The sequence below is a fragment of the Budorcas taxicolor genome, chromosome 12 (genome assembly GCF_023091745.1).
Source record: "Budorcas taxicolor isolate Tak-1 chromosome 12, Takin1.1, whole genome shotgun sequence".
NCBI classification, from domain to species: Eukaryota; Metazoa; Chordata; class Mammalia; order Artiodactyla; family Bovidae; genus Budorcas; species Budorcas taxicolor.
The window spans coordinates 5,427,227-5,454,428 of NC_068921.1; the positions used below are offsets into that span (position 1 = coordinate 5,427,227).

The following is a 27,202-nucleotide window of genomic DNA, read 5'->3' on the forward strand; positions in this document are numbered from 1 at the left end:
CAAGACTCTCTTGGAGGCTCAATTCTTATCATGTCTTTAATTTTTCTTGTAGAGTACAATCCCTAGTCTCTATTTTTAAATTATTTAATGTTGTTATGAACTATTAACATAGAGACTATCTAGGTTATATGACGTGACTGTCAACTTAAAGTGAAAGGCATATTACTGGCATAATTTAATGTTTTAGTACGATAAACGTAAGATACTAGAAAGGCTAGATGTTAACAAGAGCAAGATTTTGAAATCCACAAAATCTGCTGCAAATAGAGGAACTGCTCAGTAAGTTCAATGTGGTCCTAAGATTTCCAAGCTCAATGTCTTTGGTTAAGTTTTTTTACTTCCTGGACCTTCAAATTTCTAATTTTGTAATGCCTTCTAAATTTGTGAAAATTCTCTGGGAACTGGAAAATTCTCTACAAATAGAATTTATCAATATTAACTAGGCTTGTGTAACTATTATTTGACCTGCCTGATGCTACAAATCCTTAGGGAAATAAGCACAATTTTCATATAAATAGTACTGACCAATATTTTATACAAAATATCATGATATACTGTCTAAGTTGAACAATAACAAAGAAAGCTTCCAATATTGTTTCTGTTTTACAACAATTGAAAAATATTATGAAATAATTTGATTGAATATTGTACCTTCAGGAAAATAGATTTTGAAATATAAATAATAATCAAAATTTAGTTCATTAGAATGCTATAGATCATTTATAAATAGTTCTTCTCAAAGTGAAATGCTTCATTTGTAAGATGAAAAATAGAACACATCTAATGGGTGAAGTCAGTCTGTGTGATACAAAATTTGTAAAAAAACAAAAATATTCCCTCTCTAATCAATATTTGTATGTAAGATACTCATTAACATTTAAAGTAGCTTCAAAAACTAAGTTATTGTTTGGCAATTTTTTCTGAATTATTAAAAAGGGAGAACAGGGAAAGAAGTTGTACCCTTTTATAAATCCTAATGGACAGTGGATTATCCAGCATTATTAATTTCTAATATGAACAGAAAATGATATATTTCCTTGGTGAACCATGTGCCAACCATCTACAAAAGCATGTGATAAAGAGTTTGAAGATGGTCCATCAACTTGATGATTTATTTCTCTGTGCTGTATTGATGCTATAGTGATGCTTAAGAATTTTTTCTCTTCATATCCTATAAATGATTGCTCTCTGATTGTCAAGTAATTGTATCTTTGGGGCATATCTACTTAAAATATACCCTAATCTGCGGGGCTTTGATAGCTCATTGACATGACGGAAGCTTGTGATACATGTCGCACACATGACTTCCTCCTCACTGTAACTTGGCCAGGTAGAGTTGTTCATCTGAATGACTTCCAAATCCTTCAGCCCTGGTCAACTGGTTCAGGTGAGTCAATTAACACACTTGAAAGCAATAAATGATGTGATAACCATATGGTTTTGCTCTACTTAACACAGAAATATTTTTATTATAAAAGGTAATATAAGCTCAATTTCTATGAGGCAATATAATTCAAGGCAATATAAGATCAATTTCTATGTTAGCATATACCACCTAGGTACAAGGATCTGATGGTAAAATATAATTATTTTAGTTTTTTGTACCTTAGGACCATTGTATGGAACCTAACACCTAAGTGGTGCTCATTGAAAAAGAAACAGACATGTTAACCAATAAACAAACAAAATAATGGATAGGACATTTAGTCTATTCTAATAAGTCTAAACCACAAAGATCTTAAATATGGAAAAGCAATGCACACTTCTTGATGTAATTTATACTGTCAGAAGAAAAGTAAAATTAAAAGAAAAAAATCAACAGGGGCAGTACATTATGTTGGTCTGTAATTTAGAAGATTCTATTCACTGGGTGTGAACTAGCAGAGATATGGGATGTGTGGTCTAGCTGAGGGAAAATGCCAACAAACAATTCTAGTTCATAAAGAGCTGAACTTACCTCTTTGTTTCTCCCAGCAGACTACTGTGACTCAGGCACCATTTGGATTTTACTGTTTACTCCCGGGGCATAATTGCCCAAGGAAAACATAGAGTAGGAATTCATAAACATTTGTTTAGTAAGTAGAAAGAGAGGCTTATTATTTTTAGATGCCGCAATAAACACGTACTAAGTTTAAAATGCCATTTATAAATAGGTGGTTTTATCAGTCATGTAAGCTTATGAGAGGTCTTATAAAAATGACTTTTCTGAAGTCCTTTAGGATCTTGTACCAAAGTATCTTCAAACCAATCATAAATATGAAAAGCCACTAGTATCATAAGGCTATGACTCCATGGTAAGTATTTGACTAGCCAACTTATCAGGCTATCTGAAAGCCTGGTAATGAATTCCCACTGAGTGACATTATTGCTAAATAAGTTTTCCAAAAGCTTATTTTACTGGCAAATAAAGGAATAGCACAAACATTTGTGATGTCACAATTGCTTTCCAAAATAATTATGATCAGGGTCCCTGCGGTACACAGTGTATTAGAGAATGCAAGGGAAGGCAACACCACTATTAGTAATAGCTTTTTATTCAGAGTCCTCATTTTCCAGATAGGTCACATTAAACACAGCCATTAAACAATAGCGTTGAGATAAATCCATACAATGTATGCTGCTTTGTTGTTGTCCTTGTTCACCAATCACTTGGTGCAGCTAAGAACCTTATGGAGCAATGGGGCTGATAAATGGGGATAGCCAACCTACGAAACACTGGAGCCAGGAAAGTCAGACTTTATTCAGGTCTCATTCAATTACATTTCGAATCAACACATCTTGATAGCTAAAACTCTCATGTGAATTAATGCTCCGATAAGTGTTGTGTGTTGTCAAAAGAATATAATTAGACAATAATGAGTGGGCATATATTATGCCAAATCTCAGTCTACTTGTTGACCTCAGCAACTTCTACTCCATTAGGCAACAAACAGCTTTTAACCTGGTTCTAATAAAGCATACTGCTCCATCACGACATTACTTTTTTTTCTTTTTTATGGTATCATTTTTTAAATTGAGCAGTACCTAGATCCTTTAAAGGGAAGTCATGTTTTACAAGATCTCAGCCAATTTAGAAAAACAAAACAAGTCAATTTCCCAACCAGGAATTCAATTAATTTATGGAGTAGTGAGCCAATATTTGCATATTGCCTGCAGTAAGGATTAAGTATGCCAGGTTAAGAAATAAAATGAAAGCATTCTTTGAAATTGTGTGATACATCTCTTTTATGTTTACTTTGGTATAGGTACAACTAACACTGATTCTCACTACTTTTAATTTTAATGAAAAGATCTTTTATCATTAACACATTAACATTTAATGGAAACATTGCTTTGTTACCGGTACTTTTTTTAGTTCATCAGTAAACAATTTTTAGAACTTTGACTTTCTTATGAAAAAATTCTATAGATTCTTTTTTCTGTGCTTGATACAGTTATTCAAGGACTTAAAAGACAAAGTATTTTTATTTATTTTGAATGTAGGGGATTTTTTTGAGGGGTCAGTAATTGGAGCATATGAATTAAGATAATTTTTCACATTCTGAGTTGCGACAAAAACCCCTTGAAATATCACTGCATCACCCCTTGGAGCAAGTTGCTCCCCAAAGGGGTAATTTTGGCATCTCAGAGACTTCCATGGAAGCCAAGCACCAGAGGTCTGTGATAAAGGCATTTGCCAGCCAAATGAATAAAAGCAAGATTCCCTTCAACTCAACTATAAAAGCTTAGAGTCCTGACTGCTGAATTACCACCAACTGGTAAATAAATAATCACTACTAAATACAGATAATGTGTTAAACAGCTAAGGCTAGTAAATCACTGGTGACAGAGAGCCTAAAGGTAATCCCTCACACACTGGCACAACCAATTCTTAAAATCTGATAGTGTTTTAATGTATTCAGACACTTTTAATAAATTGAACAACTGGTTACTCAGCATTAAGAACATTTTAAAAATAAACCCTACTCTCTTTGTTGATTTCATTTACATACTGCCTTAGATTTTACTACTTGGCTATTGTCTAGTAAGAGAGAGGCAACACTTGGTAAGACTAAATGGAAATCAGTTTTCCATCAAATCGCAGCTATCAAGCTAAATCAACCTGTAGTCTCCTGGCAAAAAATAACATCATATAACAGAGACGACACATTTCAGATACATAAATTGTCCAAAATATAGAGTCAATTAAGTTTCACATGTACAAGATCCTTTCTTTTCTAATTTAAACATTTATGAATAATAAAAACCAAGAGTAGAGCTTTGGAAAGGCTGTTACTAGGAACCAAATACAGTTCTCAAGAGAATAAGGCTGATGGGAGTTGTCCACTCTTCCCTTTCAAAGAAGTTCTGCAAACGAGGTACAGTCTCAAATCTTGACAGCATTGGACGGAAATCTTTTCAGTTGGATTTTTCGAGGTTTAAAATTACAAAACTGAATTCACCTCTGTGTTTGTTTTTGCTTTTGTTTTTGATATAAGGATTTTATGACATTTACGCTGTTACTACACTGGCTTGGTGGCCAGGAAAGAAGGCACAGAATTCTCCACCAGTTTGCAAATAATGCATTTTTCTGCTCCAGTGCACAAACAGCCTTTATTTAACTCAGCACCACATATTCTAAGGTATGGGCTGGAAACTGTTTGTCATGAAGCTGTAAAATGCCAAAATTTTTAAATGCTGAAGGAAAATGTCAATCAAGGCATTTTCCCATCTGCTGTTGCTTCTGCAAGTGCTAATTTTACTTTTTCCCAATTCCTGAAATTTGAGGTTTCCTAGCCTCATATGGAAGTAAGTTTGAAACTTGCTAAATGTCACAAGGAAAGGTGCAACAAAATGAAGGAATAGAAGGTGTATTGTTCTCAAAGGACAGCGATAAAAAGAGGCAGAAGAGCACTGAAAAAAAAAAAGGCAAACCTTTTGTTAAGACCAAGACCTCTTATAAAACACTACACAATGCAAGTAACCAGTGCTGGTACCACACATGCATTAAAGCATTTTGCATGGTTTTGAAATATAATGGGAACACACATCTTGAACCACTTAGGATACTTTTGAGAACCAATCAACAGTATGATATCTACATAGGCAGAAGCTGCAAGTTATTGAAAAACATGAAGAAGTTTCAGGTATTGGTACAAATGTAATTCTTGTGATTTAGCATGACTTTAATAAAAGCTTCCACAAAGGATTTGCACATAACCGTGACTGACAGATGTATTTTCTGACCTTTCAGTTAGCTCCATCAGCTCACTCAAACACATTTTGAACAGATTATGTACTGTAGTACTTGGTAGACTATACATTAAACAAGAGACTTTGCTCTGAGGCACTGCTTCCAACACTCCATGGGGAAAAGGAAGCAGGAAAAAACAAAACTCATAGAGTTCGACAGCTACTGAGGCAACACTTGCCATTTACAATATAAGCCCAAATATTTTTGCAACACAACTATATATTAATTTAATAAAATACACAATATAGCTCTTATACACTCAACAATTTGGCTCATATGCACTGAATCTGCAATAAATCAATAAAAAATATGTCATTTGATGTAAACACATTTAATTTTCTTACATTTGCACATTTAAATGGTCATGTGATTTGTGTATGTCTAAAACATTTTCACGTTCCTGAGCTATTTTAGTGTCCACAAATGAATAAAACATATCAATCGTGTTAATTGTCTCTGAATATCAGCACTCAATGGTAACTATTTTTCAGAACTTTTCTAGGGCAAATTTAAAACATATCCATTGTTATGTGTATGTTTGTTGGACACTAAAATGCTAAAGAGGCATTTTAAACCTTTAAATTTACTTGTCCTTTCATGAAGTGAATTAGGCTATGTGTGTGCAGGACAAAATGGAATATATCTTTTTACATTTAACTTTTATACGACATGAGGTGTTTTACAAATGACCCAGTTTTTAATTTTTTTTTCGACTAATGACACGGAATGTTCTCTGTGTTTATATGTGTGGCAGGTAACTTTATACAGAAATGTTTACCACAAATATGTGTTAATGTTTGGTGTAGCTTGGACTACTGCAAGGTCTTTTCGGGACGTTCAGTAGAAGCCTGTGGTGACTGCTAGAAATTCTACCACAGATCAAAAATTATGACCCTGCTTTGACTGGGGTTTATAGGTAAACAGTTAAGTCAGCATAAACCATGGAGGACAGTCTTAGAACAATCAGAAAAATTCTTCCATTCTCACTCTGCATACCTTCCTAACAGATTGTCAAAAGGAAACTTGCTTCATCATCCTTTTTTAACTCCTCTCCTTTTTCTTCTCTGTTTGTCTTTCCTCTTTGAGCATTGTTAATTCTGTCCTAATATAAGTCTGGTCAGAAAAAACCATCGTTATCTCTGAAAAAGAAACAGCAGTGAAAAGAACGTACTCGTGGGCACTTCAGATGTTCACTAAGAGCCTGAAAGCAGCATCGGTCTTTCTTCATCCCTGTACAATGGGGTTGTCACCAGGAGGGATCACTTTTCAATCAAAAGAAGAAACAGGAAGATGCCAATGCCTTTTGTTCTTTTTCACTTTCTCACAGCCACAGGGTCATTTCCCCGGCAGTCCTGCAGAAGCTTGTCGATTTCCCTCACAACCTCCTCTGCATCCACCGCCTCTCTGCCCAGATCCTGGCCGGGGTGGTCAAGTTGCTCCAGGACGGTGCCCATCTCACTGGAATCCCGGCTGGCTCTTGAATGCACATCTGCAAAGACCCTTGCCATCTGCTCAGAAGCCAGGAAGGGAGGGTCTCTTGGTTGCTTGCTGGGGGACAGATACTGACTGTCAGTGGGCAAGTACTGGCTGCTCGCCTCAGCCAGGGCTCCTGGCTTTGCTTCGCAACCATCCAAGGAGCCTTTTGTGGAAGTGCAAGGCTCGATGCATGCCTTGGTCGGGCTGCTTGATGCTGAAGGGACCTCTTGGAGGAGAGGGCTCAGGGCACGTTTGGCTTTTAAATAAGGTTTCACATTGGCAATGAGAATCGTGTGCTCTCGCTTGTCTTTTCCAAATGTACAAAAAGTCTTTTTCCCAGTGGGATTCACAGTTTCGTAAGTCTCAGTCTCAACATTAGTTTCAACTGTGGGTACAAAGAGATTTGTGCGGTAATCTGCATTTTCAGCCTGATTGGTTGCAGGGAACTGTGGCATCCAGCACCTGTCAGAATGACCAAGCACTCGGCATTCATCTGTGCAATTAACACACTCTTCCGGTTCTGCAAAACAAAAGAAAGACAGCAAAGCCAATCACTAGGGTCGCCTTTACATTTCTACCGAGACTGTGATCCACTCTCCCTGGGTTTGCTTGACCTCTGGTCTCTTAATTAAAAAGAAAAGAAAACAATAATTAAAACATTTCAGGATGGTTGCATAAACCTGCTGGTTGAGACAATGGTTTTATTTAAGTCTATTCTCTAGATATTAACGAATTCCCATAGCCTGGAAAGAAGTAAAAAGTGGCCATTGGAGAATCATTCTCAGTAGAATAGAACATCACTGTAAACTAATCTCCTGGGGATATCAGTTTGTCTTTGTTCTGTATAATCCATCCTGGAAACGGGGAACTTCAAAAAGGATTACCAGGATTAATTTTTCAAATCAAATAACAGTACAGAAACTGAATTGCAAACTTCCATACCAAGTCCTAACCTGATTTTTTTTTTTTTTCATGTTTTATCCCTCTTTTGCTTGTAATTGTTATTTTGGTAACAGTCATGAAATAAAACTTTTCCTTTAAAAGCTTACTTTTCCTACTGAGAGTAGCAAATAGAATTTTCTATCCAAATATGTTATAAACAATCTTGTCAAAAATGTACATAGTCCTATCGTAGTAGATTTGCAGACTGATCACATAATCAGGTTTCCTCACTTCGATTTTTTTGTTTTGTTTTGTTTTTGGTGTAAGTGAAAATGGATTTAGTCAAGAGAAATAGTTCAGAATGAATGACAAATCTTGATTTCCTAAACAGTAATGCTCTGGGAGAATTTCACTTCTCTTTCACGATAACATGTAGATAATCTAAATAAACCATTCTTTTAATTACCACTGTTTCAAAGACGCTGAACAAGAAAATATGAAAGAAAATTCCTTCACTATGACAACAGTGCATGAATTCAATATTTTAAGCTATAACTTTGAACTATATCTTCCCAGTTTTCCCTTTCATCAATAAATGATTGTCCTCCTTATGTTTAATGATCCTTTTTAAAACAGGGACTTTTTTTCAGGAGAGGATATTTACAATTTAACTCTATGTGATGGGAATAGAATTCCCTACACATTTGGGAACTCTTGGGATTACCATTTAATTGATGCAAGAGGATCTCTATAATGTATAGTGTCCTATGTGCAAGGGGAAAATCAGCAAATTTAATAGCACTGATACATTTATACAGTTGCATTTAAGTCATGCACAAAATCTGTTTATATTTAAAACACATAAATCATTCCTTATCCAAAAAGAAAAAAAAAATAAACCACAACTTAACTTACCTTAAAAGATTTTAGGATAAAATAATTTTCTATGAAACTAAACTCTTAGAAAGGAATCAAAATGGTGTTTTGACAGAACAAAAATTCTATGATATTTCATAGCATGTGTCATGCACACATGAAATGTTAAAAAGAAGTATCTAGGTGGCTTTTCCCTATTTTAATTGTCTTTCTTCTTAAAATACATTTACGTAAGCAGTGAAAAGAAAATGTTAAGCTTATTATGTAAAGCAGTCAAGAATGCTGAAATGTAGTCTCAAAGTAAACTATCTACTGTCTACTCACAAACTCAAATACTATCTATGATTTGAAAGGTTGTCAGACAGATGGACACAAACAGAAGCAGAAGAAGCTAGGAAATTTTCTGGAAAGCCTCCCTGTGCAGATTTAAAGTAGAGTAAGATTTAAACAACAGGATATCGAAAATGTTTAATATCAGGTGTCTGTTTATGTATTCTGAAAGTAAATCATCAATATTGTACCTGTGTCAGTAAGTTTTAGAAAAAAAATACATATCATTTCACTCAACTAATTTTATTCTTCAAAGATCCAGTGAAAAACTTTACCATCCATTTCACTTGGTAATATTTCTGTATCTTTTAGAGTTGTGATTTTAAAAAACTATTTACAACTCATACGCTCTTTTTGAAATACACTAACATAGTTTTATTTTTCAATATTGAATGGTCTCAGTTTCAGCAATTTGGATAGCCCAGCTCTGAATGAATTTAATATGAATTTAAGAAGACAGTGAAAAAGATAGAATAATGCAGATGTATGAAAGTATAAATCAACCTTGGATTTGAAACCATCAACATAAACTCTGCAGTTCTACTACTCAACTTCATGTCACAACTGAGGGAGAAAATTTCGAGTACTGATTATGACACATTACATGCTGTTCACCTTGGGATTAGACTGTAATTTTGATAGCAGCCACTACACTAAGGAAACCACAGCTCTATCGTTTCCCCAGTTTAGTGGTTATCATGTTACCCTAACATGTGCAAGGTCTCCAGCTGGAAACTGGGTGGAAACAGCTTCACTTTTGGGCTTCCCTGGTGGCTCAGCTGGTAAAGAATCTGCGTTCTATGCAGGAGACCTGGGTTCAATCCTTGGTTTGGGAAGATTCTCTGGAGAAGGGAACCGCTACCCACTCCAGTGTTCTGGCCTGAAAAATTCCATGGGCTGTATAGTCCATGGGGTCACAAAGAGTCGGACACAACTGAGCAATAGACTTGATAGCAGCAGTTCACAGATGGTGAAGAAAATTAAATGGACACTTTTGTATAAACAGCAGAAACTGTGAGCATAAAGTGAACTATAATTGCCAAGGGTCAAGTAATTTATAACAAAGTCAAATTATTTCTGAAATAACATAAATAAATAGATGATTAGGTTGGTACATAAAAGAGACATTGGTAGTAAATAAAGAATGACCAGCTAGACCAAAAAAAGAAAAAAAAAAAAAAAACTGACCAGCAAGACAAAAAGAAATAGAGAGGAAAAATGGAATGCTAAGTGAGAGGAGAGAGAGATGGAAGGAGGAATTAGAGGATTATGGGAAGAGGAGTCATATTGGGAGGATTTTTGCTATGCACACCTTCTATTATAATTTTTTAAATCCCCTCAATAAACTAAGTGTGTATAATAAAGGATAATAACGTGGAGGATTTTCTCCAGCTCTAGAGCCTTAGAGGTAGATGATAAAACTTCTTTCTGTACCGTGGGGAAATGAATTCCAGAATAGATATGTTGAATTATGAACTATAAAAATGAAAAAAAGAAACAAGTTACATAGATAGCCACTATTTACAGAGTTTAGATATTTGCATCAAAAAAAAAAGTAGGCATCCTGGACAGAAAATAAACTTAGAGAACTTTACTGAAGATTCACTGGGCCAATCTGGTATTACAAAGAAATCATTTACCCTATTTTTGTCCCTTCCTCAGTATAACATGATAACTCTTTCACAAAATCACCCTTTGCCAAGAAAGATCGGATAATCCAAAAGGTATACAAATGAGAGTAACCGAGACGTAAGCATGTTTCTATTGCAAAGTGAAAACAACTCTGATGTCCAATAGCTGGAAATATGGGCAGTTCTGTCTGTAGAGAAAGGTTACAGTGTCTAATCTTTTAAATGAATAATTATCTGAAGGACTGTGTGACATCTGCATAATTTAAATTCTTGTTTACTATTAAGAATCACTTTCTATACTACTATGGACTTCCCTAGTGGCTCAGATGGTAAAGGATCTACCTGCAGTGCAGGAGAACTGGGTTCAATCCCTGGGTTGGGAAGATCCCCTGGAGAAGGGAAAGGCTATCCACTTTAGTATTCTTGCCTGGAGAATTCCATGCACAGAGGAGTCTAGTGGGCTACAGTCCATGGGGTCACAAAGAATTGGAAATGGCTGAGCAAGTAGCATTTTCTTTACCACTATAATCACATCTGCTATTATATAAGATCCCAAGAGGAGGGATCTAAACATAGTCACCTTAATTAGGTCAATTTTAATTTATATTATTTTTTTTTGCAAAAGATATAGTCACTCAAATTACTAGAAGTACTTGCAATTCAGCTGCCACCATAAACTACACACACAGACACACACACACATACAAATCTCTATTTGTATGTGTGTAATAAAATTGAGCTTACTTCAACAGATAGTCCAAACAAAATTTTAAAACTCAAACGCATTTCCAATGTATCCCTTAAAATTAAAAATCAGTAACTACCATAAGAGAAATACAGTTGAATGAATAAAATGCACAAAAAGTTATATATTAGTAATATAAAAGTTATGTATTAGTAATATAAAATATATATATCTATAAGCATATATATATGAACATTTTTATAACTTACAAAACTTTATATATAATTTACATGCATAAATCTTTTTATTTAAAATCACCAATAAACAATATTTTAATCTTTCTCTTTTCCCTTCAACTGAGTGTGAAATCTCTGACTGAATAAACAACTTGACTACTGATTTTAAAATTTTATATAATTCAAATTGATTTAGAAATAAAGATGCTTGAAATTTGCATATTCACATTGGCTGACAAATCTGAAAGCTCTTTCGATCTTTTTTTAAACCTAGACTAAGCTGTTTAACAACTTAATCTTAAAGATATTAGGCAAGCAATCGCTTTCTGCCAAAATATACCTTCTCTTTCGATCTTTTTTTAAACCTAGACTAAGCTGTTTAACAACTTAATCTTAAAGATATTAGGCAAGCAATCGCTTTCTGCCAAAATATACCTTCAAAGGAACAGTCAACTGTGAAAGTTACATATGTGTGAGGAAAAAAGATTTAGGTAATACATGAAATTATCTGTTCCCAAATTATTGGATTTTAGCAATCTTCCACAAAGGTTACCAGAACTTAATGTTCATAACGTGATCTTAACACTGTGATGTCACTACATCATTAAGAGTGCACAGCCATTTCAAGATGGGTAAGAGGTGTCAACAATCGCCATGTATAAAACTAAACTTTGAAGTCAAAACACTATTTAAGCCAGCAAGGATTATTAAAGATTAAGGGGCATATGTTGAATATAGTTATTTTGGGAAAAGTCAGAGGAAAAAACACTTGCGTATTGTGACTCTGCAGTGTTCACCGCAAAGGAAACATGTTAAGGAACCAGTCCATAAAATTTCTTACTTCAGAGTAAATCTATCTCTTTATTTTAATCTGTATCACTCAAGAAGTAAATTATAAGATAAGCTTACTTTCCCTGTCTTCAAAGCATTATACCACACCGCCCAAAGAGAGATATTAGCAACTAATTTGTTAACACTTAGGGAAATATTAGAAAACATAAAAGGGTTTCCTCCCCTTAGTTTCAGCTTTGCCTGCTGCCTCTGGATCCCACATATTTGTACATCTGAAAACATGCATATTATTTCTGGAATAGGAGTCTCACATATGCATCTGATTTATTTTTTATAATGGTAAAATAAAGTCTCTGTCATAGAAATCTGAAAACCAAAATCCATAAATCAGAACATTAAGTAAGGAAGCTCTAAAGGGCTGTGGTTGTGGGGGAAGGCCATCTGAAAGAGTTTTCTGTGCTTCATGACTGTCAACAGAATAGTTTTATTTCTGTTTTGTAAATAGCTTTAAATAGGAAAAGTGCTTCTTCTGTTAGTGTTGTGGTTGCTCCTGTTTCTAACAGCATCTTAAAATTAAAATTGTTTCCAAGTAGACAACTCTATAAATGGAAGTTCATTTTTCATTTGTTCTCAGTTTTCTTTTTTATTTCTAGTTTACCTTCTTTTGAAGGTGGCTGAGATGGTAAAGCGTCTGCCTGCAAGGCGGGTGACCTGGGTTCTACAGCTGGGTCGGGAAGATCCCGTGGAGAAGGAAATGGCAACCCACTCCAGTATTCTTGACTGGAAAATCCCATGTTATGGAGAAATCTGGTGGGCTACAGTCCAAGGGGTCGCAAAGAACTGGACAGGACTGAGAGACTTCACTTCTTACTTGACCTTCTTTCACCAATGTAAGCTTTTATAACAACTAATTAGTTGTCTGGGAAAGTAAGGAGCTGGCACCCATCTATATTCATGGCTGGCCCAAGTGTTCTGGAGATGAACTGTGCAGAATCTAAACTGACCCCTCTCACAGATTATCTGCCAGTAAACAATGACAAAACAGAGCTTTAGACAGACAGTTCACATATATCAGTTTTCTACTGAAAGTTTTTAATGATGTAACCACATGCTTTGCTGTTTTTTTCTTTCTTCAGCACAAACACACATACGCACACACACATACACAAAATTTCACACAAGCATGCACACTTCTCTATGAACACAACAAATTACAATTACTCCAAATACATTCCAACAGAAAAAAACACCAACACTAAAATACAAATACTGAATCCCAATACAAAACACCAATACTAACTAAAATTCTAGTCAGAATACAGTTCAATAACCTCAAATAAAATGTATCTTTCAGTAAATTGATACAATTTATAACATCCTGTGAACTGGCAGCTTTCTACCATAAACCGTTCTCTCCTTTTTTGACAATGTTGATGATTATTCACTTATTTCCCTTTACCATCCTGTAAACTCCTTACACTTTTTACAATGATAAGGTGAGTCATGCCATATAAATAGCACTTTAACAATCTATTCATTTGATTATTTTCATTTATGATTTCTATGTTTCATTTACTAGCACATTAGTTAAAAATAAACCTTCTGATTTCCCTCTATCTAACTATGAAGGGGCTAAAAATTCCACTTTGAATATTATTTCTCAAGACTGCATTGGAAAGTTGTCTCAAAACATCTTTCTCTGTGTCGGGGAAAAAAACGAGTATCCTAATAATTTTATCACACTTTTTTTTCTGCTAGTGTTCACATGACTGCCAGGATTAATTTTAGCACAATTTTTAATACGCTTGGCGTATCTCTTATGCACGGAAGAAAAGGGAAAAATGTGACATCAGAGAACAGTCACTTTTCTTTATCTAAGTGATCTTTCATCCATTGCCTTGTATTTCCCGTGTTTCTCACTTGTGCACAATGATCTAGGTTGTTCTTCTCATCAAATAACAATACACAAATACATAGATGTGGGATGTGTTTTTGCTTCTTTTGCTTTTTAATGTAAGATCATGTATTTTATTACAACATGCTCATTTGCTCATTTCCTGAGGATGCTTGTTACATTTTGCCAGTGATATCATGATATAACATTGTGTATAGACTCCAGGAATTAAATTGTTTCTTAATAATTGGCCATAAGCGATCAGGATTTAGGAACATAGTTTGCAAAATAAAAATACTATGAGATAAATGTATATATTTTAGGTGGGTGCACTGCCAATTTGGCTTCCAGATTTTACCTCAGTTGTGAAATGCCATTCATCTGCTTTTGATAGGCAGAGAGCACATTTTGAAGAGGAAGTTGGTATAATGCTGTCAAATAGTCAAACCGCGATAGCTTTGAAGTACCAGTCCTCCGGTGAGCACTTGCATCACACAACATTTCAGAATGTATTGTCCTGGCTTCATTCAGATACCAGAAACCATTCAGATATCAGAAACCACTGATCTATATCACATTCAACTGAATCCAATTGCAACTGGGTCTCTGGAGTGCCTGGAGCATTCATATTTACTATTCAATGCACCTGCACACCTTCAGGGATGGTTTCAAGTGTTTGTGACCCTTTGGACCTAATAATAGGTCTCCCAGAATGAATTTTCTGGTATAAATGTTGACAATCACAGATAATGCTCTGAGATGAAGAAAAAAGAAATTAAAGGGGAACATAAATTAAGGGATAAAAGCAAAAGAATTTTATTTCCTTATAGGAAATCTAATATGGAAGCACCAGAAATTAAAAAACAAAAAATGAGAGTCTAGACCATGCATTGGGAACCAATGTGACTGTGTCTTGTGGCACACTGTTCTGAAATTAACTTTCAAAACATAGCTGCTCCCCTCCCCTGATCCCATACTGCAGATGCAGTCATCACCTGGGGCAGAAGCAGAACCCTGGAAGTGAAGTTACAGACAAATGGGGCCTTCTCTTTCTTAACAGGTACCCTGAGAACTGACTCTGAAGCTCAATTCTATAGTAACTGGAACAAGGTGGTTTTTTTTGTTTGTTTGTTTGCTTTTGCTTTTGGTTTTTGAATAAAGGACTCTGACATGACCTCACAAGAGAAAACAATACAACTCAAATGCTCCACAAGATTAAAGACAGCTCAAATTCAATTAGAGTAGTAGATGTGTGTGATTCAGCAGTTAAAAAAAAAAAAAAAGTATATTCAATAATTCATAAGGTAAGAATGAACCAAACACCGACTTTGTGCATTGGAAGTTTTTAAGCAAAGGCATCTTCGATAGAATTTTGTGGAATAGGTGTTATGTCAAGTAAAGCTGCATGCTAAATGAACTCATATTTATCCACCTCTACAATTCACCAATCTGGAAGGCTGTATCTTTTCACCAAGGAGTTTACACTTTGACTGGAAGCTAGAAACTTGATTTGAAATTAGGATAGGGAAAATAATTCATAAGCAATTATAATTTAAACTATGTTATAGGAAGACATATATGTTATAGGAAGACAAGACTCTTGAGAGTCCCTTGGACTGCAAGGAGATCCAACAAGTCCATCCTAAAGGAGATCAGTCCTGGTTGTTCATTGGAAGGACTGATGCTGAAGCTCAAACTTCAATACTTTGGCCACCTGATGAGAAGAGCTGGCTCATTGGAAAAGACCCTAATGCTGGGAGGGATTGGGGGCAGGAGGAGAAGGGGACAAGAGAGGATGAGATGGTTGGAAGGCATCACCGACTCAATGGACATGAGTCTGGGTAAACTCTGGGAATTGGTGATGGACAGGGAGGCCTGGAGTGCTGCAGTTCATGGGCTCTAAGAATCAGACATGACTGAGCGACCGAACTGACTGAACTGATAGGAAAACAAACAACAGAAATGCACAGAAAAGCATAGACTGTAATATTGTGAAAGGCTTTGTACAAGAGATAGTGCTTGACCTGCAACTCAAAAGATGATCATGGTTTCAACAGACGGTGGAGAGCAGGGAGAGGGTGATCTAGGTAAAGAGAGCAGAACATGGAACAGCCAACACAGAGAAATGTGCGCTTCATGCGATAATGAGAGACCAGCTGCATAGGTGGAAGGACATAGACTGTAATACCAAAAATAAAATTACATAGGAAAAATTGGCTAGAATTTAAAAGAAAGTGGCAAAGCTGTGAATAAAGGACCATATTTAGTGCAGCAGGCCATGGAGCACTAATGTAAGTATCTGAGCAGTTTACTGCATGGAACAGAAGATGTCTAAAATACTTAGGAGCTCGATTGGAAAACTCCTGAGCAACACTTATGAATATAAAAAATTGGGATGGCCAGAGGGCAAGTAGTACTCAAATCGACACTATTTCTGGAAACAAATATATATCGTTTTGGCTGCAACCAGGATATGTTTCCAACAGAGCACCAAGGACCTGGCATGACTCTGGCACCATCATTCCAACTCCAGGGCTACCCCAATCTGCTTACATCCCACTTCTAAACTAAAGAAAGCCTTAATGTGTTATGAGTCAACAGATATTTATATTAACAACATAAATCCTGCATTTCATAATTCTGACTTAGAAAAATATCTTTTTCTTCCCACATCTACTTTATCTCTCTTCCTGCTTTCTCAAATTTGCTGTTATTATTTAGTTCAGTTCTTTCACTCAGTCGTGTCTGACTCTGTGATCCCATAGACTGCAGCACGTCAGGCCTCCCTGTCCATCACCAGCTCCTGGAGTTTACTCAAACTCATGCCCATTGAGTTGGTGATGCCATCCAACCATCTCACTCTTTGTCGTCACCTTCTCCTCCCGCCTTCAATCTTTCCCAGCATCAGAGGCTTTTCCAATAAGTCAGTTTTTCTCACCAGGTGGCCAAAGTATTGGAGTTTTAGCATCAGCATCAATCCTCCCAGTGAATATTCAGGACTGATTTCCTTTAGGATTGACTGGTGATTTCCTTGTAGTCCAAGGGATTTCTCCAACACCACAGTTCAAAAGCATCAATACTTCAGCACTCAGCTTTCTTTCTAGTCCAACTCTCACATCCATATATGACTATTGGAAAAACCATAGCTTTGAATAGATGGACTTTTGTTGGTAAAGTAATGTGTCTGCTTTTTAATATGCTCTCTAGGATGGTCTTAGCTTTTCTTCCAAGGAGCAAGTGTCTTTTAATTTCATGGCTGCAGTCACCATCTGCAGTGACTTTGGAGACCAAAAATATTAAGTCTGTCACTGTTTCCATAGTTTCCCCATTTATTTGCCATGAAGTGGTAGGACTGGATGCCATTATCTTAGTTTTCTGAATGTTGAGTTTTAAGCCAACTTTTTCACTCTTCTCTTCCACTGTCATCAAGAGGCTCTTTAGTTCTTCTTCACTTTTTGCCATAAAGGTGGTGTCATCTGCATATCTGAGGTTATTGATATTTCTCCCTGCGATCTTGATTCCAGCTTGTGCTTTGTCCAGCCTGGCATTTTATTTGATGTACTCTGCGTATAAGTTAAATAAGCAAGGTGACAATATACAGCCTTGACATACTCCTTTCCCAATTTGGAACCAGTCTGTTGTTCCATGTCCAGTTCTAACTGCTATTTATTAACCAACCATAAGATTGCATATGATCCCATATCAAGAAGATTAAATATTCTGGAAGGTCAGAAGATGGAAGGGCTAGAAGAAATAAGATCATTATAGGTATCTAGGAGAGAAGTAATAATACTCCAACAAGGCAAGGAAAATGTTACAAATGAAGCAGATGTTAAATGTCGTAAACTTTTCAAAATTTATTCTGGCTACTTAGAAAATAAATAATGAAAATTTCTGAAAATACTTTCCAAAATACATTTCTATTTTGAACAAAGATAATGCCTCAATTTTCCTATTGTATTATTTTTCAAGCATTACTCCATGCCTCTTATATTTTAATCTATTTGCCTCATTGAGTTCCCTACACTCCTTGAGGATCAAGACTCTGAGGTCCTGGTATATTCTTTCACTCTCTATTCTTTGAAAACACACTCAATAGTCTCACTTCTGAATTTGAACAGAATGCTACCATGAATGTAAAGGAAGATTAAATTGAAAAAGTATCAAATACTATTGGCTATCTATAATACAAATGACCACTCCTTACAAATTACTCAGCTCATTTATGAGAATGTAATGTCAGTTTTCAGAACAATCCCAGGACCTAACAAAATTATGTATAATAGCTCTCTTCTGCTATGAGATACACAGTACTTAAAGTAACATCAGATCTGTTAAATACATATTTATATAAAATTCCAAAGGTCTCTATTTATTATTGAGAATTATCTTATTATTATTGGCACCATTTTCAATCATATAAGCAAATCCTACCTGACATATATGCACTGAAACATGGAAGTCAGAATATTTTCCACTTAAGATAATTTTTTAAACTAGTGATACTGTTATTGACATTAAAATCTATATTTAAATAATCATCTCTTTAAATTTTAAATTACAAAAACAGTGAGTATTCTACAAAAACCTACATGTCAGCATCTATAAGTTTTTTTCTTCTCTCCTAGGTTCTCCTTTTGTCTTTTTTTTTTTTTTTTTTCCCCTACTGCATGGTTGGGTCAAATGTACCAGTTTCTCTTTTTTGATTTAAGGTAGATGCCTCAGTGTTTTATGGTGTATCTGATAACTTCCATCAACATGAATTAATTAATAAGTCTTTGTAATGTTAGATTCTTAAAAGGGTTAATGCAACTTCCAAAATTCCTGATTTATATGCAGTGAGAAACCTACACTCTGGCATGCAGTAGTTAGTAAAAGCTGTTTGGTTTACAAGGACAAATTTAAATTTCTAGCAACTTAAATAATACTGTGAATTTCAGACCCAAGACTATTCAAATATACTACTATGGAAGAGACATTTTCCTTCTGTTTTATCACCTGTGTAACTAACCGTATCTCTGATAATGACACCACTGTTGATGACATGGATGAATACATCTAAAATTCAAGTCGTTCTCCTAGCAAAGTGGTAATTCTGCAAAGAAAGTCAATGAAAACACGCATGTTAAGCCAAACTCTTCGTAAGAAGCAAGCAAGATCGTCTTTTTAGTGTTTTTCTCTCCTGCCTGCTATCTGATTTCTGTTCAGATGAACATCTATTTACCAGTGTAAGTCTCACTGTTCATTTGTTTCTATCATTGGTTTATTTTTAATTGCTAGAGACAAATAAACAGAATTGGTATCATTTTTAGCATTCTCAGAAAACAGTTAACTCAGATGCAACTAATCCTCTCCTACTTATTATTTAGTAATCAATGCCTGACAGTAGGATTTGGGAGACCCAGAAGGTGGATTTTTTTAAAAAGATTTTAATACTGTTATATTTTAATGATGTTCTGATCTCCAAAAGCTATCCATTAAATTCTCAGAACTCTACTCTAGAGATAGAACTAAAGTTTCAATTTGGTTACCTTCAATTAGGTAGACATAGTTCCAAAAGAACAGATGAGGGTCTTGTTTAAGTCAATATTTTTTAAAATGTAATTTTTAAAAATAAGTAATAAAAAACATGTTTTCTTTTAAGATTTAAAACTGGTGAAAATAGATGAAACTATGATTATCAATATATATATAATTCCTATAAAATTACTTATTACAATCATTTAAAATAAATTGAATCTAAATATCCTCAATATGAATGTATCTAGATGCACAAATGACAATAAATATGTATTTTCACCAAAAAAGCGTACTATTAGAGAAATCTTTCTGAGAGAACTGTTAAACTTGACAATGAGTCAAGGTAGATTCAGAAAAACAAACAGGTCTTTTGAATCAAAACAATTTGGCCCTCATCATACTAAAACAACTCCTACCACGAAGGTGCTAATACTACCACTATAAGTGCTACTATTATTATAGTTCAAAACATATAAACAGTAGGAAAAGAGACAGTGACATTTTAATTGACATTTTAAATAAAGCCTGTTCTCAGAATTACATCTCTAAAATCATTAAGTTAGTTCTTATTACCTTTATTATAACTGCAAGTTTACAAAGCTGGTGTTTTTTACTCTGTAAGAGTAGGTAACCCCAAGAATGAATATATAAGCAAAGTCAATATACTCATATCCATGTTCCAGAGTAAATATACATAAATGCATGTTATCATGGGTTTTACTGGGAATAAGAGGCCATTTTTCTAGTAATAGCTTTAACATTTTGTAATCATTAGAACAGACTGAAGCAAAGATATTGGGGACAAAAGTATGAAACTCACATACAGAAAGAGAGGATACAGGGTCTTCTGGGTCACCCTGATATGTAATGAAACTGAGTGTCAAAACACTATTGGAAAAAGCTATTCTGTATCAGAACAAAGATTAAAACGTGTTTTAAAAGGATATGAATATATGCACAGATAATGCAGTATAAACATCAAAAGGTGTCTATAGTGGTGTTTTAAGTACTTTCTTATCTTGGAGAGCATTTTCTGATGTTTAATTAATAATCAACTAAACCCAAAGCATAGAACAAATGATAAACTTAAAGTGCCTGAGTAATAATAACAGGGAAATAACTGTAAGTATATGAGAACTTATTTTATTTTCAGACCCGTAATCTAAGCAAATCTAAAAGGAAATCCATATTAAAATCATAGGAAAAATTCATAGAGACAGTCTTTTTTAAATTGAGCATACTATATTTGAGCTTTTCCCTTTAAAAATTCATATGCTCAGTCTCAGAAAGAAGTGATCCTTTGTACTGTCAAAGTCATTTTTGAGTAGCTGCTTAACAATTCCGTGGTCATAATGAAAACAGTCATAATCTGAACTACTCAGTTTGTTGTTCAAAGCCCTCCTTAATCTGGCCCAAATACACTTGCTAGACAATTCTATCACACACAAAAAAAGAAAAAAAAAAACCCAACAATACCACCACCACCAACAAACAAATTCTAAGAAGTCTAATCTGCACACATTCTTTTTCAGCAAATCTCTGTAATCTTTAGGAAATGGCAGCGATTTTGTAACTGAACTCCAACATTCCTTTAGAGCATTATAGGATTTAAGTCAATTGGAAAATGTATTAATACAATCTGTCACTGACACATAGTCAGGAATATAAACTGTCTGCTCAAAGGAGAGGAAACTTGAATTGAGAAAGTATGACTCTAATCTTAAATTTTTCAGTTCAGTTCAGTCGCTCAGTAGATTTCTACTCTTTGTGACCCCATGGACTGCAGCACGCCAGGCCTACCTGTCCATCACCAACTCATGGAGTTTAGTCAAACTCATGTCCTTTGAGTCGGTGATGTCATCCAACCATCTCATCCTCTGTCGTCCCCTTCTCCTCCCACCTTCAATCTTTCCCAGCATCAGATGCTTTTCCAGTGAGTCAGCTCTTCACATCAGGTGGCCTAAGTATTGGAGCTTCCACTTTAGCATCAGTCCTTCCAATGAACACTCAGGGCTGATTTCCTTTAGGATGGACTGGTTAGATCTCCTTGGTGTCCAAGGGACTCAAGAGTCTTCTCCAGCACCACAGTTCAAAAGCACCAATTCTTCAGCACTTAGCTTTGTTTATAGTCCAACTCTCACATCCATACATGATTACTGAAAAAACCATAGCTTTGACTGGACAGACCTTTGTTGGCAAACTAATGTCTCTGCTTTTTAATAAGCTGTCTAGGTTGGTCATAACTTTCCTTCCAAGGAGCAAGTGTCTTTTAATTTCATGGCTGCAGTCACCATCTGCAGTGATTTTGGAGCCCCCCAAAATAAAGTCTGACACTGTTTTCACTGTTTCCCCATCTATTTGTCATAAAGTGATGGGTCCAGAGGCCATGATCTTAGTTTACTGAATGTGGAGTTTTAAGTTAACGTTTTCACTCTGCTCTTCCACTTTCATCAAGAGGCTCTTTAGTTCTTCTTCACTTTCTGCTATAAGGTGACTTAGATTTTTAGGTGACTCATTTTCATTTTTGAAGTTCAGAAGAGTATGTTTCTCAACCTAATATTACCTAGTATTAAAATATAAGGTCCAGGCTAAATTAAAACTAAATTTTACTATTTAACTTGGCAAATTTCTAATAAAATGTTTTAATGTTTACTAATTGAATCAATAAAAATATACATGATCACAAAAGAAAATTATCTAGCGAATTATTATAAATATGATTATAGTGTTAAGTACTGTTACACACTGGGAAACCTCTAAATTAGGAGTATGCAGAAAAATAGAACTTTCCTACCTATTAGGTGGTCATTTTATTATTAAAAACATATATCTGTAAATAATTTTGCATAAAATTTCAAATATAAATGATGTGTTTTGAGATTAAGCATTTATTTTAAAAGTATGCAGTCTAATGTTAGGTCACTGAACTACTTATTATCCGTAAACATAAGAGCTGTAGCTATAGAAACCACACACTTTCAGGACTTCCCCAGTGGTTCAGTGGTTAAAAATCTGCCTTGCTATGCAAGGGATGTAGGTTTAATTCCTGGTTGGGGAACTAGGATCCCACATGCCAGAGAGTAAATAAGTCTGTGCACTGTAACCAGAGAGTCCGTGAGTCGCAATAAAAGGTCCCTCATGACACAACTGAGATCTGACACAGCCAAATAAATAAATATTAAAAAAAAGAGAGAAACCACACATTTTGGAGGTAGTGATTTAACAACAAGAGAGTTATTCTGATTACTGAATAACTTACATATATATGATGATTGTATTACATATAATACTTGTAGATAATAATAAAGGAAATATATATATTCTATATAAAAGTAGAAAAGATTGCATTCAGTGAGCTCCAATAGTTGAGTTCTAAACTGAAGAATTTTATACTAGCTTCACTATTTTGATACTTTAAAAGAACTATATAAGTTAGAAAGAGTACGATAACCCCAATATGTCTGATAATAATCAAAAAATAAATACAACTGAAAAGCAATTGTGCATACCATTATGCATGTACCCTCTGTACACACAATAAAGGAATGCATTCCTGTATCAGATGGAAATGAATGGAAGGAACCTTGCTTAAGGGCGCAAATCTTCAAGAATCATTTAGTGAATATTAAACAAAAACGGTCTAATCCAAGTAACATCACCTACTGGTTTTCCTGGTGCTCAGTCACAGTGCCCAGATGGCTCCATGTTTCAAGCTGGAAGCTGGCCATGGAAAGCACAGGTGCATACGCACACATACAGTCACGGGGAGCACACCCACATACATGAACAGAAAGTGGGTCTCAGATTGAGACAGAAAGAATTTTAAGAATATACAAAGTAACAAACAGAAATGTACATTTTACAAACTGAACTGCTGTATGGGTACAAATATTATCTTTGGTTCAAATTTCACAGGACTGGAAAATAAAACTCTTTTACCCAAGTGGATAGCAATTTAATGAATGTGAAATCACAACTATTTAAGGGTAATAAAAAAGACTTTTTATAGACATGTGTGTGTGTGTGTGTGAGAGAGAGATGTCTGCACATCTACATTGTCAAACTTTCCAGTTCACCCTCCAAAATCAGGAACAAATATAACCTTTTGACTCTATAGTTCTGTGCCTAAGGTCTTTTTTTATATTTTCTCTCCAAACTCCATTCATTTCCATGCAAAAATGATGCAATCTTTTTTCTGGCATCAGTCAAGCTACACAAATAAATACAACAGTGATAGTTAGACTGCTATAACATACACATATATTTTTCAAGCACAGCTATATATATATATGTATAAAAATCTGTATTAGTGTGATGTGTAAACATTTTACAAGGTAAGATGTAAAGGAGCCTTTAAAGCATTTCTACAAAATAAAAAAATAATAAATAAAGCATTTCTACAAAATAACACTTATCTAATACAAAATGAAATTGTCTTTCCAAAAGGAAACAAGAATTTGGGGATCCAGTTTCTCAGGTAAAGCATAATTCTTCAGTGCCAAACAACGAAAGTTTGCTCTATACCCACATACAACATCCAAAGAAAATAATCAGTTCCTTTTTCTTATCCCAATCTACTTTTCATTCCATCAATTTCTTACTTTGTTTTTCCTACCTACAGGCTTTCCTAAGTGAAATTAGTGCAAGTCGTAGATTTTTTTATATTAAATAATTAAGAATTGAGCCACTTAAACTCACATAAAAATAATAAATATGAACAACAATATAAACAAATATTTATATTCTTTTTTCAATCCTTAATATTAGATACATTCTCCTGGTATACTAACAGTACCATTGCAGATATCACAGGATAAATTACTTATTTACTATGCTATTTTCCTTTAAAAATAGTCTACAAGTTCTTCCTAGATATATATACATATATGTGTAAGCATATACATATATATATATATATATATATATATATATATATAAAACGTATGTGTGTCTAGTCCTCTGACTGCCATCATTTAACAAGTAAAATTCGGATTACAGAAAGAAAGCTAGCAGATGAAGAAATTGCTCACCTGGAGGAGGCAGATCAACAGACTGAAGTCTACTTGTGATGGTGTGTAGGGTGAGGATAGCAAAGGAAAGCAAAGTCGGGAATGCTTGAAAAATAAAATATTTTTAGTTAACAAATAGAAAAGCCAAGCTGGAAAATAGGGCCGATAGAATCACGAATCCTTCTCTACTGACTTCAAATTTTATATTACAATTCTCTAGATGGATCAGTCCTTATGGACATGGTTACTGGCATTTCCCCAAATACAAAAGACAGTCTTATTGGAAGGAACTTTCTTGTTTGGAGTATTTCAGTTTAGATAAGATAGAAACATGCAAATTAACTATATGAATGCCTAGGACAATAGGGAAAATAATCTTGTGATGCTGATAGAGTCATTTTTCCTAAATAAAATAAAAACTTTTCTTCAATAAAGAAGGTGTAAACAAGCAGAATCAAAGTTAAACTTGCAAACTGTCCAATATCCCTAGAGAGTAAGGCTTTAATAGTTTTAACTGCATTTTTTTTCTTAATGTTAGTTACACACTATATGTTGTTTGGTACTTGAAACAACAGACTGTGTAATATATTTAACACTTTACTCAGTTGCCTAGAAACTTTTGATTTTTAGAATGTACTGACAGTACTAATGATGAACATATGCATTTCTGTAACATTTTCTACTCTTTTTCCACACACCATAAAGGAAGTTGTTAAATATAAAATTAAGGAAATGTGGTTTTGGGGGGTTTTGTTTGCTTTTTCTGAACTTCTGCCTAACTTAGGTATATATTGATCAACTTAGACTAAAAAAAGAACATTTCATTTGCATTAATGTTATTGAAATGTGCAGTTAATATATGAAACTGATTGCTGCCTAAAAGTTCTGCCAAAAAAAAAAGCCTGTCAGTGACCAAAGTAGCTTTATTTTCTAAATTGTCTCATTTTCTTATTTCAACCTTTATTCAACATCTGTTGTTTGCCCCTCCTCCACAACGTAATTATGCAGAATCCAGTGTGAAACAGACTGAGTAGTTAATAATGGACAGCTCAAACACTTTTTTGCCCTGTTGCCCTACAGATGTTTCATTTTTTTCCCTTCTGTCTTCATGTTTAATTTGTATATGTTTCTCTCTTTCTTAAAGTATATTCCCACAACAGATGGAAACACCTGAAAATAAGTCTGCCTCATGCACATGTTTAAATAATGCCTATTGTGATTTTTAGCACAGTAAAGAGAATACAGAATAGAGTATTTGTTTAGGGGAAGAAGAATTAATCTCTAAGTCATCTTGTTATGTACTCCATTGAAAATTCTGAAAAGACAATTTAGTTCTTGCTGAAGATAGATGAGAAAAAGTTACAGTCTACAACGTTCATTTATTCTTACTTTGTTACCAGGTTCATTTGTCTTTTATAAAGTTGACGTGATTCTTTTAAATTTTCAGTCCTACCACAATCTTAACTTTTTTCTATCCACTGGCCATTTTACTGTGTAAAAGGCACTTTAATAATAATCCAAAAAAAAAAAAAGAAATCAACATCTAACATTTTTCAGATATATTCAAAACATATTTTATGTTTTTAAAATACTATAACCAAAGTCACATAAAGTATAGACTTTTTATTCAGAAAAATGCACCACATCCAAATTAGGGATAAAGAAGCTAAAGGTTATGCACTGGGTTGGATATTGTACCCCAAATATTCATTACCACCCAGAATCTATGACCTTCGGAAACAGGGTACTTGAAGATGTAATTAAAGATGAGGTCATACTGGATGATAGTTGGCCCCACTCCAAAATCTGCTGTCTTTTTAGGAAAAAAAAAATAAAAGACACAGAGACAATCACACCGGGGGGACAGTCACACAGGGTGCACACCGGGTGAAAATGGAAGCTAAGTCTGGAGTACTATGTTTAAGATTGCTGGCAATCACCAGAAGCTAGCTAGAGACAGCCTTCCTCCAGAGCCATCAGGGAGCAGGGCCCTGATGATACCGTGATTGTTTGGTTGGTTTAGTTGGTTTAGTCACTCAGTCACATCTCACTCTTTGTGACCCCACAGACTGAAGAGAGCCAGGCTCCACTGTCCATGGGATTCTCCAGGCAAGAACACTGGAGTGGGTTGCCATTTCCTTCTTAAGATACCTTGATCTGGGACCACTAATCTCCAGAAATGGGAGAGAACAAATTTCTATTATTTTAAGCCACATAGTTTATGGTATTTTGTTATGGCAGCTTTAGGTAACTAATAATGATTTTGGTACCAGAAGTGAGGTGTTACTCTTAACACATAACCTAAAAATGTAAAAGCGACTTTGGAATTGGGCGACGGATAGAAGATGCAAGTTTTCAAAATTTATGTTTTTTAAAAAGCTTAAATTGCCTTAAGGAAACTACTGGAAAAAATATGGACATTAAAGGTGATTTTGCCGAGAGCTCAGGAAGAAGCCAAGGAGAGCTGTACAGAAAGCATCTGTCATCTTAGAGGAAACCTATGTGTTATCATGAACAGAATGTAGATAAAAGTACAAACAGTACAGTTGCTTCTTGTGAGAGCTCATATGGGAATTTCCTGGACTCTGGAAGGCAATTGTTGTTATAAGTGGCAGAAAACCTGGCCAAATTATTCTGT

At 34.8% G+C, this 27,202-nt stretch overlaps 1 protein-coding gene across 1 annotated transcript in view; it reads right to left on the bottom strand.

Moving 5' to 3' along the window:
* Positions 1-6,350: 6,350 nt before the first annotated feature.
* PCDH17 (protocadherin 17) overlaps positions 6,351-27,202 on the bottom strand; it is a 105,604-nt gene continuing 84,752 nt past the window's right edge. Inside the window, exons 4-5 of the mRNA XM_052650293.1 lie at positions 6,551-7,229; positions 6,351-6,372 (exon numbers count right to left, since the gene is read on the bottom strand). Coding sequence (XP_052506253.1) covers positions 6,351-6,372; positions 6,551-7,229 — 701 coding nt within the window. The remainder of the gene's footprint in view (positions 6,373-6,550; positions 7,230-27,202) is intronic.